Genomic DNA, 16,519 nt, shown 5'->3' on the forward strand with positions numbered 1-16,519 from the left:
CAACATTCGTCCTTCGATTTCGTTTCCCTCTCCGAGCAGGGAACCAACTCTCAACGGTCAGCACCGACTTCGAGCCGAAAGGGAGAGGTCACTCGCGTGTTGATAACGAACGAACGAGTAAAGGGCGAACACATATTCATTCAGTCGAGAGACGATCTACTACTTCTTCGACGCGGCCTCGTTCTCCGCGACACTCTTTCGAGCCCAAGTGGGAGCTTCGTCCGTTCCGTCGTCCTGAGTAAAGCGGAAGGAGAAGAGAAGAAGGTCAGACTCGAGGAAAAAGAGGGAAACAGAGAAGAGAGGGGCAAGAGAAGAAGAGATGCGAACCTCGTGCTTGTCGGCCTCCTCCTTGTTCTTGTGAACGGTCTGAAGGAAGAAGGAAGGGATGGAGGTCAATGGAAGCTCGAGTGGATACGGAAGAAGATAGACTCACGTTCGGGTTGTGCTCGGCAGGAGAGTAGCTGCAAGAAGGGAAGATAGACGGTCAGCGGAGGAGAGGAATTGACGCGTCGCTGGAACCGAAGGCTCACATGGTGTAGAGGATCTGTGAAAGAGAGTTGGCTCGTCAGCATCCGGACACATACTTGACATGCGCAAGTTGGTACTTACGAGAGGAGTAGCGCCGGTGTTTTCGAATTGATCTGAAAGAAGAGGAAGAGAGCAGGTCAGTTTGCTCTCCGTCGTCGTCGGAGGTCGAGAGCGAGGATCGAAAAAGGCTCTCACGAAGGGTGCCAGCAGGAACGACCACGAGATCTCCAGCCTTGACGTCCTGAGACTCTCCTCCAACGGTAGCCTTGCCTGAGAACAGCGAGAGAGAACGAGATGAGCGATGCGTCGTCGAACTCTGTTTCAACGGAAAGGTGAGACGTACCGACTCCAGAAGTGAAGGTGAGAGCCTGATCAACGGTGTGAGTCTCCTCTCCGATGTCACCACCTGAGAAGAGCAAATTTGAGAGGGAACAATATCGTCAGAAGGTCGTCAGATCGGAGGGAAAGAGCGATCTCTTCAGCGGGCTTCTTCTTCTTCTAGGCAGGTAGGAAACAGGCTCACCGGGAGGGATCGTCATGAGAACGACCTGGGAGTACTGTCCAGTCCAGAGAACAGTTCGGAAGTCTGCGGTCTCCGAAGGAAGGGACTGAAGGAGAAGGAGAACGAGGAGAGATGGCGAGGAGGGAGAGTCAGCTCTCATCGCTTTTCTCTTCGTTTTTCCGGCCCTCGCATCTGCTCACCTGGGTCATGTTGGGGAAGTAGGCCTGAGAAAGTAGAGGACGGAGGGTTCAGCTTCGTTCGAGGTCAATCCCATTCTGAGAACGAGAAGGGATGGAGATCTGGGTGGGGGGGAGGGAGAGGTGGAGGGCAAGGAAAGGTGAGCTCACCATCTTGTGCTTTGGAGGCTCGGTCGAGTTCTTTCCTTTGGTGAGAGCTGGGAGAGACATAGTGAAAGTTCGTTTGGAGGTGAGAAGAGGAAGAGTAGAGCGGGTGAGGGTTCTGAGCATGCGATGAGTGAGGGTTGGGAGAAGAAGGAAGGGCTGAAATCGAGCTCGAAGGGGCAGGCGATCTGCGCAAAATGCGTCATTAGGCTGTCGGTTACTGATTTCCGAGCAAGAGGAAGGTTTTCTTAGAGGAGGATGGAGGTCAGCTATGGTTGGGGGAGGGGTTCACACTGTCGAGATGCTTGCAGAGGTGTTGGCGAAACAGAAGCTCGCACACTCGACGAATGAGAAGAAGCGACGCGCTCTCTTCTTTCTCGATGAAACGCTGAGCAGCTTTACGTACTCCAGATTCGCCAATAATCTACTGCATCGAGAAACCCGGTAATGGCAGAAGGCAGGCTGGTCCATTATCTGACGACGCGACGGCTCAGAGAGATCGGAGGCTCGACGAGAAAGAAGAAAAAGCAGGGGCCGATGCTTCTCGACTGGACGCGTACAAAAACGTCGGATCTTGATCGATCTTCGTAAACCACCGTTAGGGAACCCGCCTCGAACTGACTAGCAAGTTCACACTCTGACTATCACCTCGCGTCGCCAATCGAGATCTTGGAACGAGGAGAAACGGGCTGAGAAACGGGGGAAAGAGTGGGGACGACCAAAAGACGCGCCCGCCCTTTGTCGTCGTCTTCTGTACTTTCCTCGCCCGTTCCTGAACCAAACGCGTCGCTTGAGGGGTCGAGGGACATCGCAAGGAGGTCAGCTACACGCTCGTGGTCTCGGAATGACCGGGAGAGGCGTGTGGGCGGCGGTAAGAGTCGACGACGCGTCCCCGCCTACAAACTCTCATTCCTCTTTTGTCTTTTTACGAGTCAAAAAGGAACTGCTGTAGATGCTTTTGGGAGAGATGGACGGTGTTGGGGGGTGAGCTCGAGGAAGGTCGACTCGAGAGCTTCCACGTTTCGAAGTCAAGGAAAGGATTGCAAGGAGAAGGTTGAGATTCATTGCAAAGTTGAGAGTGGACAAAACGACATATGATCCGAGGCAGCGACATGGGTATAGAACCGAACAGGGATAACAAAAGTCTCAATTCTAAATGTTTTTTTGCGGTCGAGGGAGAGGGAAAGGAAGGGCAAAGAGACTGGTCGCGACGCGTCTTTCTGGAGGCCGATTTTGGTCCTCTCGGCGATGAAGACGCATCAGATGACTTGTCAAAAGTTTCAGGGGCTCACATCGAGTAATCCGGAGAGGTTAGCGATCGTTTTAGCAAGAGAAAGGGGGCCAGAGAGGACGTAAGAGCGAAAGACACGACGCGCCTGTTCGACTCTTTCCGTTCTCGACTTCTAGAAGCTCTCTAGTAGTTATTTGGAGACACATGCACTACTCTGAGCATTCTCTGCCTTCCCTTGCGGCCTGCGAGGATACTGGGGCTCAGAGAGTCAGGGAAGAGGAGGGGAGGTCGAACAAAACAACCCCGCTCTGTTTTTCCGACTCGACCAACGCGTCTCAAAATCTTCGGAACTTGACGGATCTCACGACGCAACTCCAGCGACGTTGTTCTTGATCCACAAGATAATAGCTCTGCAATTCTCGCGTCGCCCTAGCCATGGGGGATCGGCTTCGAGGATGGAGGTGAGACAAGGGAAACAGCGGGGAGACTAAAAACGCGCCGCCCTTTGTCATCTTCTTCTGTACTTTCCTCGCCCGTTACCATTTCAAACGCGTCACTTGAGGGGTCGAGGGATATCGCAAGGAGCTCAGCTACACGCTCGTGGTCTCGGAATGACCGGGAGAGGCGTGTGGGCGGCGGTAAGAGTCGAAACACGACGCGTCCCCCCCCCCCCGCCGACCAAAAACTCTCGTTCGTTTTCACAAAAGATGAACCTGTAAGCAGCTGCAGCTGCGCGGCGCAGCAAAAGCTGAATACAGGATTCGAACCTGTGCCCTCAAAGAGGATGTGATAGTTTTTGGGAACGCTCGAGAGACAGAGAAGAAGGCTCTGTGTCCTGAAGAGCAACCTGTGGTTCTAATCAAACACCGTAGACCACTTGGTTAATTCAGCTGGATGACAGAGGTTCACCGGTACCTGTATAGATTGGCTGCTGAGAAAAAGCGAGCAGCATGGGAGGCACAGGCGAGTTGAGGGACGGGAGAGAAGGAGAAGCGTCGCTTCGGGAGTCGCTGGTGGTTCGTCCCTTCTCGTTTTCTTGGTTTGGTTCTTGAGCAAGTAGCCGTACTCCTCTTCCTTCGGCACAGAGTGATGAAAGGCTCGAGGAAGAAAGAACTGACGGGTATCGCTCGTTCCATTCCCAGTCGACGCCGTGCTCCTTCTTTCAATCGAGACGACCTACTTTCCCTGACTGTTCTTCTTCCTCAAGATTGAAACGTCCCTTCGTTCAAGGTCCTATCAAGGAGCCCAGATTCTTTTCTTCGGCGATGTCACTCCACTTCCAGCACATTGCGAATGAGACACTTCGAAGACGAGAAATGGGAACATGCGTTCATCCACACGAACGACGCGCTGATCTATAAATCCTCTACTTCTTCTTGTGTCGGGGCATCTTGGGATCGGTAAGGATCTCAGCTCCGGTGGCGGTGATGCTGTAGTTATTTAAACGAAAGCAAGGGAGAGTGGAGGAGGAGTCAGCAACGAAGGCACGCTTCGACTCGACGAGCACGAACGAGAGAGAGAGAGAGTACGTACAGGATGGTCTCCTCGAACTGGGCACTTCGCTTTCCATCCCTGAGAAAACGTAAGAAAGGGAGGGGGTCGTCAGAAGAGAGGTTCCGACGCGACGCAGAGACGAGAGGGACGAGAGACGAACCTGGTAACGGCTGTCCAGTCGTCCTTCCAGTGAGTCAAGCTAGCAGCTCCAGCGTTGATCATAGGCTCTGTTGATGCGATCGTCGAAAGCAAGAAGGGACGGTCAGCGTCGACTTGGGCTCGAACGGGAACGCGTCGAGATGAGAAGAAGAGAGGAAGAAAGTGGGCGAACCGATGGTGAAGATGTTTCCCTCTCGCATGAATCCAGGCATCTTGGAGTGTCCGTAATGCAGAACTGCGAGAAGAAAGGAGAGGAAGGAGAGGGCGAGGTCAGAAGGCGAGGAACGAGGAGAGAGAAGAGAGGACGAGAAGAACGAACTGTTGGGACCGCAATGGAACTGGAGAGGAGACGAGAAGATGGGAGACATAGAAAAGCATCAGTACTGAGGAAAGGAGGCACGATAGGGAAGGGGAGAAGGACGAACGAGCTGGTTGATTCCGTGTCCGGTGTACCTCGTCACGATCGAGTATCCTTTTGGCTTGACGACCGACTCGATGATGTTACCGATCTCGCTGCAGAAAAAAAAAAGAGAGCGAGGTCAGCTTATAGCGTTCGAGGAAGGCAAAGAAAGCAAGGAAGGACGAACGCAAAGGCGAGTCCAGGCTTGCAAGCAGCGATGGCCTTAGCGAGGGACTCCTTGGTGGTGGCAATGAGGTCGAGGGAAGCGGCATCGCAGTTTCCAACGGGGTACTGGCAAAGTCGGATCGAAAAGAGCGTCAGTTGGATCTCAGAGAAAAGAAAAAGGAGAGAAGAGGGGGAACGAACGGTCGCGTTGAGATCTCCGTGGAATCCTGAGCGAGAGGAAGAGCAAAGAGGTCAGTCCAAGAAGTACGCAGGTCCGAAGGAAGAGATGGCTAACCCTTGTAGTCTGTGAAGAGAAGAAGGTCGAGTCAGGTTCGTCGGAAAGAGAAGGTGTGGAGATGAGCTCACAAAGGGAAACGTCCAAGTTGACGATGTCTCCGTCCTCTGAGGAACAGAAAAGCGACCAAAGATGTCAGCGGGAGGACGAAAACGCAGTATGTAGAAGAGGTCCTACCTAACGGACGTCCGTCAGGAATTCCCTGGAAAGAAAAACGAGCTCGTCAGCAAATTGTGGTTCGACGCGTTTCCTTCCTCCCCGCCTCTCAACTCACATGGCAGATAACCTCGTTCACACTCGTACACACACTCTTGGGGAACTTTCGGTAGTTCAGCGGACTGGCTGCTCAGATCCAAGAGCAGAAACGGGTCAGTCTGGAGAGAAAGGGTTGGGAGAGGAAGACGAGACGAACGGTAGCAGTCCCTCTTCAAAGTCTCGGCGTGAACGATAGCATCGATCTCATCGGTGGTAACTCCAGGTCGAATAGCAGCAGCGGCGATGGTGAGAATCTTTCGACCGAGCTGAGAAAAGGCGAGAGCAAGGCGGGGAAGAGAGGGAGGTGAGCTCGACGTCAACCCAGCTCGTCTCGAGCCTTGAGTTCAGCTCGATAGTCAAAAGAAGACTCTCACGTACCTTGCAAACCTCCCTCATACCAGCAATCTCCTCCGGGGTGTGCTCCTTAGCAGCGTACAGCCTCGCAGGTCGCCTCATGAGCATGGCCTCCCTGTTTCCCTCCTCAGCTTCCAGAGCACTCTCTCCTTCGGCTGAAGCAGTAAGAAGAAGACGGAGAGTACAGTCAGCTGCCGCTTCTTTGAGATCTACTCGAATCCTCGCTCGAATGCTTCAGATGAAGGCTCGAAACTCACGGTCATCAGCGTGATCAGGTCGAGGAATGTGAGCAGGGACGGCTCTCTTCTCGGAGAGGGGGTAAACGGGTCGAAGAGTTCCAGTGTAGGCAAAGTTGGGATGAGGAATGTACTGGCCCTCCTTCAAGACCTGAGGCGACGAGCTGGAGGCAGCGGCGGGAGTGACGGTGGAAGAAGAATCGGAGGGGGAGGTGGTGGTGGGAGCGGGAGCTGCCTTAGCAGAGGCTTTGTGGACTTGCTTGTGAGTTTTCTGAAAAGATCACAAAGGGAGCAAAGGTAAGTCCGAAGTCTTAGAGTGTCAAAGGTGACGAGAAAGGAGCAAAACGAACCCCTGGAAAGACGAGGAAGCAAGGAGAGGGAAGGAGGGAAGGAAGGAGGAGGAAAGGTCAGCTCTTCAACTTCCGTTCCTTCTCGCCTCAATTCGAAGCCAGGAGCGAGAGAATTGAAAGTCAAGGAGAAGAACGTACAGTTCTTGTTGAAGCAGGCTTGGTCGTGGAACCAGCTTCCTCGAATTCCGAGCCTGTAGATCGCAGAAAGAGAAGACGCAAGAACGAAGGTCAGCTTTGACTCTCCTGCCCTTCCCTCCTTCCTTCCCTCTTCCGCTTCGTTCGAGAGACTCACGAGATACACTCAGGGCACTCGAGCTTGGCGACGGCTACTTCGCAGTTGGCTCCTACGCAGGTCATGTTGAGAAAGGGGGGAGATGAGGGTGGAGTGGTCGTGGGCGTCGGTAGAAAAGAAAGAAGGGGAATCGAGCTCGAAGTCATTCGGTTACCCTCCCTCGGCGACTCCGTTTGTTTTGAACAGGTTTTCGTTGGCTTCGACACCTTTTTCGATAGAATACATCTTCAGAGAGATAACGGATCAGCTTTGGGTCTTCAGCTTCATCTCAACTTCCCGCTCGAAGCGAAGATCTGCCCGCGTCGCGTCCTCGGCCTTCGCCCCATCTCCTCCAGCCTCCAAATCGCTTGCAGACTCCGAGAAGTCGACGAAGAAAGTATAATTCCCTGAGATTGCTGATTGCCTTCTCCCGGAAGGTGACTGTTTGCCTTAGAAGCGAAGTTGATTCCGCGTAGTTCGCCAACGACGCGTCGGTCCCCAACGACGCAGCGACGAGGAACCAAAGCGCGACCGCTAAAGATACAGCAAAAGACTCAAACCGAAGCAGACCTAGTATGAGAGTTTCACGGTATCCAAGGCATAGAGCGAGGAGACAGCGCCGGTGGGGAGGTTGTAGTTGAAAACGAACAAAACAAACGCATCGCCGGCTGCCACCGTCCACTTCGAAGTGAAGCAGACAGCAAGCAAAAGAGAAGCACAAGGGTATATCAGCCAACTTTGTTCCTCGATGAGAGATGCGGAAGGCCGATGTAAGAAGGAGCAGAAAGGGACTCCGCGGCCGCGTCGTTTTGTGAGGTTCGAGGCTTGAAATCCACCGACCTTGCTGCCACGAGCTCTAGTTAGCTGAGCAGGACCAGTGCGACGAGGGAGAGGAGAAGGGGCAAGCACTTCGATTCGAGCAAAGCTCGTCGCGTCGCCTCGTGCGTCGTCGTCAACCAGGAAGTCCCCTCATCCGAGAGTGAGTACTACTAGAGTGGTCAGACGAAAGCTAAGATCTCGTCTGGAGCGTTCAACGCGCCTAGTTAATCCAGCACGGAATCAGAACCACAAAGAGAGGCGACTCATCTCCAATCCTCAGCTCACGTCGCTTCCTCACCTCTCCCACACGTTCCCAAGCTAGATACCTCTGCGAAACTCGCATCGCTGCAAGCAGGATCGAGCAGAGTTTATAGGTCGTCAAAGTCGTTTCCATCTCCTGTTTCATTCCTCCCCACTCAAAAACCAAAAACGAAAACAAAGATCGTCGCGTTTCGCCTCGCCCCGTCCCTTTCCCAAACTACCTCCCTCTCACTTCCTACATATCCTCCGCTCCGTAAGCATAAGCCTCCGCAGCTCGCTGCTTCTTCGAGTTGACCATGTTGAACGCCTTGACTTCGAAGCCGTTTCCTCGATCTGTTGGTTCGTTCGCGGCGAGTCGCATAGGGACGGGAGGAGGAGGAAGCGAGGAAGGAAGAGAGTCAGTACGAGATTCGAGGACGAGATCGAGACGCAGAAGTGGAGTGTAGGAAGGGAGAGAAAGAAGGGTAAGACGCACCAACTCCGTCCCAACGATGACCAGGAGGGATGTTGAATCGATTCGTCGCCCACGGTCCTTTGTACTTCGGCATGGCAGGTCCAGTGTCGCGTCGGTTCTGTGAAAGGGAGGAAGCGAGAGAGATAGATGTCAGCTCGTGAGCGATAGATGACTAGGAAAAGAGGGACGAACGGTGAGGAAGTTAGCAGCGGGATCATTCCACCTCGACTCCTCCCTCATCTCTCGATTCATCGACGCGTCGTTGGCGTACCTTTTGCGATACAAAGCAGCAAAGAGACAGAAAACGAAGTCAGCTATTTGTCCAACTCGAACCACTCGAAACAGTAGGAAAAAGAAAAAAGGCGAGCCCACTCACACAGCCAAATCCCTCCCAGCCTCCTCCTTCTCCCTCCTCTTCAACTCCTCCTTCTCCCCCCTCTGCACCACCCCTTTGCCCCACTCCAGCTTCTTCGCCTCCCTCTCATCCCTCTCCTTCTTCCTCCTTCTCTCCTCCGCCTTCTCAGCCTTCAGATCGACCTTCTTCCCGCTCCCATCTCGGTAGACCGTCTCCTGAGCGAGCTTCTGAGCGTGCTCGTCCGCTTCGGTGTTGTTGGACGCTCGAGCGAGTTCTTCAGCAGCGTTGGCTTCCTCTTCGGCTCGGAGTTGAGCTGCTGTACGGAGACCTCCTCGACGAGGTGCTGGTGCTGGTGGCGGGGAGTCGGAGGTGGAGACGAGGAGAGGTTGTTCGTCCAAGGGGAGGTCGTCTTCGGGAGGTGGAGTTGTTCCAGAGTGGATGGTCGTCCAGGAGGATTTGGAAGCGGGAATGAAGGTTTCTTTGGAAGTTTCCACGACTGTAAGAGCATCGAGAGAGTGTATATGAGCTCGAGAGGGAGGGAAAGAAGGAATCGAAGAGGTGGTGGAGTTGAACGTACCAGGTCCTTCGTCCTCGTCCTTCCCTTCCTCGTCTGCAGCTCCCCATCCCGAGTCCCCTTCCTCTGCGAGTCGGATCCCACTCCCACTGGCAGCAGCGTTCCCTCCGGTGTAGTCCTCGGTATCGACTTTGCGTTTGCGCTTCTTCTTCTTATCGCCCGAACGAGCGAGAATCGCATCGGCTTTCGCTCCTGACATGTAGCTGAGGGGAGAGAGAGAGAAGAGGAGGGAGGAGAGAGATAGAAGTCAGCGAGAGTTCGATGTAATAGTAGAGGGACAAGAGGACTCACTTTGCTGCCAGATAAGCTTGCATCGACATGATTTGAAGGAAGGAAGGAGGAGTCGGAGTGAACGTTGGGAGAAAGGAAGGAAGGAGCGACGAGCTCAACCAAGTCTCCCCAAAGCGTTTGAAAACGACGAGCTCTCCTTTCCCTCTCAACCATCACCATCGAGGAGAAAAAACATACTCTCTTCCTCTCCTCCCTCCTCCCTGTCCTATAGACGATGGCGTGCTCTTCGACTCTAGCGAGGAATCTCGTCCAGTCCTCCTCTTCGGTCGCATCCTCGTCGTCCTCTTCTTTCCTCCTCCTCGGACCTTCGACCCTTCGAGCTTCCCTCCCTTCAACCTCCTCCTCTCACCTCTTCCGCTCCTTCAGGACCTTCTCCACCTCCTCGTATGCGTCCTCCCCTATATTATCAATACCAACAACGCGTAAACGGATCTCTCCTCCTCCCTTCGACCTTCCCCAACCCTCCTCTTCCTCCTCCTCCTCCCTCCTCCTCCTCGCCTCTCGTCGCCATCTCAACTCGACACCACAACCGTCTTCAGCACCGTTAAAACCACCGAACCCTACACCGCCATCCTCTCCGACAGAAACCACTCCCACCACTCCAGCCGTCACCACCGAACCTCCATCGAAAGCAGCCGTCGTCGTAGAAAAGATCAAGGTCGCCAATCCCTTGACCATCATCGGTCAAACCAAGGACTTCTTCTCCCTTGCACCGTTCGATACAACTTCAAAATCAAAACAGGAACAGGAGGAAGAGGCTAGAGGATCGTACAAGAAGCTGTGGGAGCTGTTGCTGCCAGAGAAGGTGAGTTTGCACGAGGGAGAAGAAGGGCACGGACGGACGTCAGCGTCGTTTCGGTCGGCGAGAGCCTCTTTTCCGCGTTTGGATGAAAGAAGCAGATGCTGATCGCTTTCTCACTCTGCTGTACCCTTGTTGGGATGCTCAGAAACCTATCATTCTCGGTCTGCTCGTGAGTGGGAAGCTTTCCTTCGTCTCTGGTTTGTCCGAATCCGAACTCGTCGAAGCTCACCTCCGTTTCTCCTTCCTTCCCTCCTCTCCTTCTTTTCTTCGTTCTCCTCCAGGCCCTCTCCGTCGGATCAATAACTGGAAACCTGCTCCCTTACTGCATCGGAAAGCTCATGGACTACTACGGTCACGCTGTTACTCCTGAGGTTGATTCCCTTCCTCTCGTTGCTTTCCAAGTTCCGTCTCCGAACCGTCGAGCTCACCCTCCTTCTTCTGCAGCTCACCTTCCTCGGACTCAACCTCCCTTGGACCATCGCTGCTCTATCTGGTATGCTGCTTGTTGGATCGGTCGCTGCTCTGGCTAGGTCGGTGCTGCTGGAGATGAGTGAGTTCGAATCTGAGGCTGGCTCGTGTCGGGGAGTTCCGCGACGCGTTTTGTTTTGAGCTCACGCCTTCTCTCTTTTCGGTCCGTTTGCCTTCTCTCAGGTGGTCAAAGGATCGTTGCTCGACTGAGGTACGTCTTCTTACTTTCGATCCGACCTGATTCCTCGCGGTGAGCTGACTTCGACGCGTCGTTCTTCCCTCTCTCACAGGAAACGAGCCTACAACTCCGTTCTCCACCAGGAGATCGAGTTCACGGACTCCAAGGCTGGGTCTATCGTTTCCAGGCTTTCGTGAGTCTACACTACCCTCTCACCCTTCACCAACTCACAGGCCATCTGACGCTTCTTCTCACGTTCTTTCCGTCTTCAGCAACGACTGTACCGTGCTCGGCGAGAACCTTACCGACTCCCTCCAATCTGGATCGAGAGATCTCTTCGCCTTCGTCATCGCCCTCGGTTTCATGTTCTACATCTCCGTGCCTGTCACTTTCGTCGCTCTCGCTGTTATTCCTAGCACGACGTATCTCAGGTCAGTTCGGCCGGCGGGAAGAGGAGAGAGGAATCGAGACTGACTCGACGTCGTTTGGATATGTGCGAATCCAGTTACAAGTACGGAAACTACCAGAGGAGGATCGGAAAGGTTACTCAGGAGAGTGTGGGAGAGATGACCAAGGTTCGTTCAGCTCCTTCTGTCTTGCTTCTTTCTCGTCGACTTTGGCTGATCCTCGTTTTCTCGCTTCACAGGTCGCCGAGGAAAAGCTCTCCTTCGTTCGAATCATCGCCGCCTACAACGCTCAAGAACTCGAGTCCAAGACCTTCTCGAAGAAGGTCGATACCATCTTCGCCATTGCCAGGAGGGAGATCTGGATGGAGGTTCGTCGCGTCTCTTCCCTTCTTGTTTCTTTCCCTCCCCTTCCCAGTCTGACCTTGCTTGTTCTTCTTCCTCGTAGGGACTCATGACGGATATCTACGAGAGGATTGTTACCAACCACATGCGAGTTGATTCCTCTGCTTGACGAGAGGGAGGAGTGGTGGAGAGAGAGAGCTGACTTTTCCTTTTCGTCTTTTCATTGCAGGGCCGAGCTTTCGATTATCCTGGTTGGAGGATACATGGTTCAGACTGGTTCAATGACGTTGGGAAGTTTGACCGCTCTGCTGATGTACCAGTACAGTCTTCAAGGGAGTGCGACGGGGTTGGTTGGGTTCTGGGCTGGTCAGTCTTTGATTTTCGACGCGTCTGCTCCTTCGAAGCTCCCAGCTGACGCAAGATCTCTCCCTTCTTGGATCTATCAGGTCTCAACAAAGGTTCGTGAAACCCTCATTCCCATAGCCGTACATCCTCAAAAGCTGACTCCCTCGTCTCTTTTCGCGTCGCAGGTCTCGGAGCTGGAGTTCGAGTCTTCGAGCTCATCGATCGGAAACCTCAGGTCGCCCCCGTCGGAGGGCTCACCCTCGCTGGAAACCGGACTGGAACCGTCAAGCTCAAGGACATCGCTTTCTCGTACCCTTCGAGACCCGAGTCGATGATCCTCAGGAAGATCAACCTCGAGATTGCGAAGGGAGAGTCGGTGGCTCTTTGGTGAGTCCTCTGAGTCCCAGTTCTCGTTTGAAAGGAAACTTCATTGCTGACTTGGTCCACCGTTTCTTGGTGGTGCCTTCAGTGGTGGATCTGGATCCGGTGAGTCGTCGTTGTGGGCTTGTGCTTTGGGTAGTGTCGTTGGTTCGAGCGAGGAAGCTGATTTCTCCATCGTCTATCGTCTTCCCTGCAGGAAAATCATCCATCCAAAACCTCATTCTCCGATTCTACGAACCCAACTCCGGATCCATCGAGTTTGACGGAACGGGTTCGTTCTCTCCTCCACTCGACCTCCCTTCCTTTCCCTTTCTAACCCCTCTCTTTTCCCCTGAACTCGTCCTCGCAGACATCACCGACTTTAACCTAGCCTCCTACCGCTCCGCCATCGGCTACGTCTCCCAAGAATCCATCGTCTTCACTGGATCCATCCACGACAACATCGCCTACGGCCTCCCCGACGGAGAGGCGACGAGGGAACAGGTCGAGGAAGCGGCGGACGCGGCGGGATGTGGGTTCGTTTGGGATTTGGAGAGAGGGTTTGACACGCCTGTGACGAAGACGAGTCTGAGTGGGGGGCAGAAACAGAGGTGAGTGAACAAAATGGAGGGAGGGAGGGGAAGAGGGAAAGGAAGAGGGAGAGCTGACGCGTTTTGACGGCTTGAATAGGATCTCTATTGCGAGGGCTTTGGTTAGGAAACCTAGAATACTGTTGCTCGATGAGGCTGTGAGTCTGCGGTCGCTTTTCGTACCAGTTCGTCGCGTCCGAACGAATCGAATCGAACTCTGACCTCTGCCCTCTCGTCTCCCTTCCTCTTTCCTTCCTCTCCCAGACTTCCGCTCTCGACACTGCCTCAGAACAACACGTTCGTCCCTCTCCCTCTCATCTATCCTCTCTCTCTCTCCCAAACTGACCCCTCTTACCTCGTCCTTGTTTCTCTTCCTCAGGTCAACCAAGCCATCGCTCGAATCCTCGAAACGAAGGAGATCACCGTCATCCTCGTCGCTCATCGGTTATCTTCCATCGCCATGGCCGATCGGGTCGTGCTTATCGATCGAGGAGAGGTCGTGGAGGATGGGTCTTATGATGATTTGGTGCGTCGTTTCCTTCCTCTGTTGTTGTCTCGAGCTTCGAGCTGATACCCCTTCTCCCTCTCCCTTTTCTCTGCTTGTTTTTTTGTGTACAGTCCACCGACCCCGAATCCCGGTTCGCTAAATTGATGTCTGCTCAGATCAATCAGGCTCACTAGATTCGACCTCCAACCTCGACCCCTTCTCGCCTCCCCCCTTTTTGCATCGCTCCTTCGCTTTTCTTTCTTTTCTCTTCTTCGGTTTCGAACCACTACACCCCACCCACGTCCTTATACTAGACACCCTTTCTCCACGCACTGCCGTTCTTTTTTTTATCTATCTCATCCAAGCTCACCCTTTTTTTTGGATCTGTCGAGTCGAAAGGCGGGAAGGAAAGGAAAGAAAGGAGAGCGGGACGAGACGCTGCCAGTGATACTCGAGCGAGAGGTCAGAAGAAGACGCAGATTAAGAAATCATGAGCACACACGAGCTAACATACACGACGCCAAAACGGACTGAAACGGACTGAGATGGCTAAAGATGAAGATGAACGACGCGTCCTCCCCGCTCCCTGCTCCCTCCTCCCTCGCCTCCGCTAGCAATCAACAACCACCCTCTCCTTCTTCACCACCGGCTTCTTAGCAATCGACGGATCCACCGCCTCCTCTTTCCCTCGAGGTCGTTTGACAGAGCCCTCAGGCGGAGGGGCGACGAACGCGTTGTTGACCGATGATTCCATGACAACAGGAGGTAGAGGCGGATGAACGAGTACGGAGGGGATGAATCCTGGAAGTCGGAAGGCGGGTACGACCTCTGGAGTCGAGTTCGACGTCGAGGGGACGGGAAGAGGAGGAGGGAGGAGAGCTGGGTTGAAGGGCGGGAGGGTAACGACGGGTTGCCAGACGAGAGGGCGAGGGTGAGTGTTCTGGAGAGAGGAAGAAGACTGTTAGCCTCTTGGAGGATGCGGCTTGGAGCAGAAAGGGAGAATGAAATGCGTACCGAAGGAGGAAGAACAGCCTTGGGCGCTACGCCGACGACGGAGGAGGAGGGAGCGGGAGGAACGACGACCTTGACCTCCTTTGGTTTCTTCGGCTGTAAGGAAGGGTGAGCGGAGGGCGTCAGCTCAGTCAGCGAGGAAGAAAGAGAGTGCGTGAACTCACCTTCAAAGATCGAAGCAGCTTCAGAACCGCCTTCCTGAGCTTCTTCCCTTCCTCGGGCGTCTTCCCCAGAGTGAACTGCCCGACCTGACTCGGCAACCCACTCCGAAGATACATCTGCTCGGCGATCTCAAAGGCGTTGTGGGAGACCGAGGTCGGAGGTTGAACCTGATGCTGCTGAGGTTGAGGTTGAGCGGCGGTTGGGCGGGAGGACGAGGAGGAGGCGGTGGGTTGAGGTTTGGGGACGCGATTGGCTGCGAAGGTAGCGGTGACGGAGGAGAAAGGTCCGCTGTAGACGATGGGTTGATCTGCTGAAGGAGTTAGAGGATGAAGGGGTGCTGCTGGGATGGAGGGTTGGGTGATTGGAGCTCTTTTGAGACTGGATTTGGCGGGTGGAGGGAGTCGTCGATTCGGGTTTGAGAGAGGAAGACCAGAGGGATAAGTGCTGTGAGTTGTCGAGGGTGGGTTGTTGACTGTGATGGGTTGAGTAAAGTCTACTGGAGGGACCTGTGGGAGGGGTTGGACGACGGGAGGAGGGTTGTTGAAGCTGTCGAGATCGTCGGCGGAATCGAGACGCGAGGTTCGGTTTGGGAGAGGAGGTTCGAGACGAGGTTGATCGGAAGATCCTCGAGGGAGGTCGGCGGAGAGTTTAGGACGGTGGGGAGGTGGTGGAGGAGGGTAGGAGAAGTTGGATCCTGAGGTGATGGCGGAAGGAGGACGGGAAGCGGGTGCTGGAGGGAGCGTCTTCTTCTCGTTCGAATCCTTCGACGATGACCCTTCCGAAGGGTTCTGACCCGTAGTAGACGGCTGTTCCGCTGGTTTCCTCTTGAACGAAGGAAGCGAAGGCGGCCTAGGCCCTGTTGGTAGCTCGACGGGCTTGGGTTTCGAGAGCTTCCTCGTCCTCTCCCTCTCCTCCTCCCGCTCTCCCTCCTTCTTCCGACTCTCCTCTCTGGCCTTTGCCCTCTTCTTCTCCATCTCCAATCGATCCTTCTCCTTCTCAGCTTCTGCCTTCTCCTTCCTCTCTCGTTCGTCGTCGTCGTCCGAGTCGGATTCGGTAGCGAACTGGAGCGAGAGGGTCGACTTCGGGGCGGCGACTTTGGCAGGTCGAGAGGAGGAGGCGTTGGCGTTGGAAGATGGGGAGGGACCTGGAGAGGGAGAAGCGCTCGAAGTCTTGCTTCCAGTGATCTTGCTGATCCTCGAATCGGTTGGCGTCGCGTATCCTCCCATCTTCCCCATGTTCCTTCCCTCTCCTGAGCCCGAAGGATCCTTGCACTTTGAAACGTGAGGTCGAATGGCGTTCGCAACATCTCCCCCGATTCCGCACGTAGGACAGTAGAAGAGTCCACTTGGTTGTTGTCGTTGAAGCTCGTGGGCTGGAGAAACGAGAGAACGAGGTCGGGTCAGTCAAGAGAGAAGAGGAAGGTTGAAGCTCGAGCTCGCGAGCTCCTCCATTCACGAATCCATCCACTCACGCGTACCGCTCGCATCCTTGCATCTCGTGACGTTGGCGTGACACTGCCCTCGATGGTTCTCCTTGTTGTCTAGAGGAGAGAAAAGATGGGATCAGAACGAGGGCGAAGAGGACGAAAGGGACGGAAGGAAGGAAGGAGAAGCTCACATTGCGAGAGGAAGTCGGGCCATCCTGGACAATCTTTGCAGATATACGACATTCCGACTAGAGGGAGGAAATCGTCCAAGAGAGGGGGAGGAGGAGAGGAAGAGGAAGAGGAAGGGAGGGAAGGGGCGTTGTTGACGAAAGCGACCGACGTTTAGGCCTGGACTGGACGACGAAGGGGCTGAGTTCCGAGCTGAGACTCCAAGAAAGGAGACAGGGTGGAGGCGAAAGGAGGAATGTCTGAGTTCTGTCGGCTGGCTGAAGTGGTTGAGTGGGACAGCTCCTTTGGAAACAATGAAAGGGAGGAGGGAGCTCTGCTAGCGCAGTCTGTTTCAACCTTCCCTCTGTTGTTGATCTTTCCTTCGAAGCTTCAAAGACGTACATGGTACTTTTGATCTATCTACTCACCGATCTGCAG

At 54.3% G+C, this 16,519-nt stretch overlaps 5 protein-coding genes and 1 non-coding gene across 6 annotated transcripts; 1 reads left to right on the forward strand and 5 right to left on the reverse strand.

Moving 5' to 3' along the window:
* Positions 1 to 118: 118 nt before the first annotated feature.
* Positions 119 to 1,505, reverse strand: BDY24DRAFT_377994 (cupin domain-containing protein). The gene is made up of 10 exons (XM_076638853.1): positions 1,378 to 1,505; positions 1,231 to 1,254; positions 1,052 to 1,136; positions 872 to 934; positions 724 to 798; positions 610 to 641; positions 531 to 544; positions 434 to 461; positions 328 to 366; positions 119 to 234 (listed from the first exon to the last, which is right to left on the reverse strand). The coding sequence occupies exons 1-10, from the start codon at positions 1,495 to 1,497 to the stop codon at positions 160 to 162; spliced, it is 555 nt and encodes a 184-aa protein (XP_076499874.1). The 5' UTR covers positions 1,498 to 1,505; the 3' UTR covers positions 119 to 159.
* A 1,843-nt stretch (positions 1,506 to 3,348) lies between these two features.
* On the reverse strand, positions 3,349 to 3,493 carry BDY24DRAFT_t15. The gene has a single exon. It is a non-coding gene; the product is annotated as a tRNA-Ser (tRNA).
* Positions 3,494 to 3,847: 354 nt separating this feature from the next.
* Positions 3,848 to 6,706, reverse strand: BDY24DRAFT_377999 (methionine aminopeptidase). Its single transcript, XM_076638854.1, has 17 exons — positions 6,603 to 6,706; positions 6,449 to 6,501; positions 6,311 to 6,312; positions 5,982 to 6,231; positions 5,749 to 5,879; positions 5,528 to 5,636; positions 5,390 to 5,457; positions 5,293 to 5,317; positions 5,187 to 5,222; positions 5,116 to 5,124; positions 5,022 to 5,047; positions 4,843 to 4,946; positions 4,656 to 4,768; positions 4,428 to 4,490; positions 4,257 to 4,323; positions 4,136 to 4,174; positions 3,848 to 4,032 (listed from the first exon to the last, which is right to left on the reverse strand). The coding sequence occupies exons 1-17, from the start codon at positions 6,665 to 6,667 to the stop codon at positions 3,969 to 3,971; spliced, it is 1,224 nt and encodes a 407-aa protein (XP_076499875.1). The 5' UTR covers positions 6,668 to 6,706; the 3' UTR covers positions 3,848 to 3,968.
* Positions 6,707 to 7,489: 783 nt separating this feature from the next.
* BUD13 (Bud13p) lies at positions 7,490 to 9,421 on the reverse strand. Its single transcript, XM_076638855.1, has 6 exons — positions 9,336 to 9,421; positions 9,048 to 9,247; positions 8,492 to 8,966; positions 8,308 to 8,386; positions 8,137 to 8,233; positions 7,490 to 7,994 (listed from the first exon to the last, which is right to left on the reverse strand). The coding sequence occupies exons 1-6, from the start codon at positions 9,362 to 9,364 to the stop codon at positions 7,897 to 7,899; spliced, it is 978 nt and encodes a 325-aa protein (XP_076499876.1). The 5' UTR covers positions 9,365 to 9,421; the 3' UTR covers positions 7,490 to 7,896.
* Positions 9,422 to 9,485: 64 nt separating this feature from the next.
* Positions 9,486 to 13,696, forward strand: BDY24DRAFT_347584 (ABC transporter ATP-binding protein). Its single transcript, XM_076637648.1, has 20 exons — positions 9,486 to 10,140; positions 10,283 to 10,306; positions 10,419 to 10,508; positions 10,582 to 10,687; positions 10,789 to 10,816; positions 10,896 to 10,976; positions 11,056 to 11,214; positions 11,289 to 11,358; positions 11,430 to 11,558; positions 11,636 to 11,679; positions 11,762 to 11,898; positions 11,979 to 11,990; positions 12,063 to 12,264; positions 12,347 to 12,363; positions 12,455 to 12,529; positions 12,608 to 12,848; positions 12,928 to 12,985; positions 13,092 to 13,124; positions 13,207 to 13,353; positions 13,446 to 13,696. The coding sequence occupies exons 1-20, from the start codon at positions 9,550 to 9,552 to the stop codon at positions 13,506 to 13,508; spliced, it is 2,307 nt and encodes a 768-aa protein (XP_076499877.1). The 5' UTR covers positions 9,486 to 9,549; the 3' UTR covers positions 13,509 to 13,696.
* Positions 13,697 to 13,787: 91 nt separating this feature from the next.
* Positions 13,788 to 16,370, reverse strand: BDY24DRAFT_378021 (uncharacterized protein). The gene is made up of 5 exons (XM_076638856.1): positions 16,105 to 16,370; positions 15,959 to 16,027; positions 14,490 to 15,859; positions 14,329 to 14,421; positions 13,788 to 14,254 (listed from the first exon to the last, which is right to left on the reverse strand). The coding sequence occupies exons 1-5, from the start codon at positions 16,154 to 16,156 to the stop codon at positions 13,925 to 13,927; spliced, it is 1,914 nt and encodes a 637-aa protein (XP_076499878.1). The 5' UTR covers positions 16,157 to 16,370; the 3' UTR covers positions 13,788 to 13,924.
* Positions 16,371 to 16,519: the final 149 nt, after the last annotated feature.

This window comes from Mrakia frigida (genome assembly GCF_051309035.1).
Source record: "Mrakia frigida strain ATCC 22029 unplaced genomic scaffold BDY24scaffold_4, whole genome shotgun sequence".
NCBI classification, from domain to species: domain Eukaryota; kingdom Fungi; phylum Basidiomycota; class Tremellomycetes; order Cystofilobasidiales; family Mrakiaceae; genus Mrakia; species Mrakia frigida.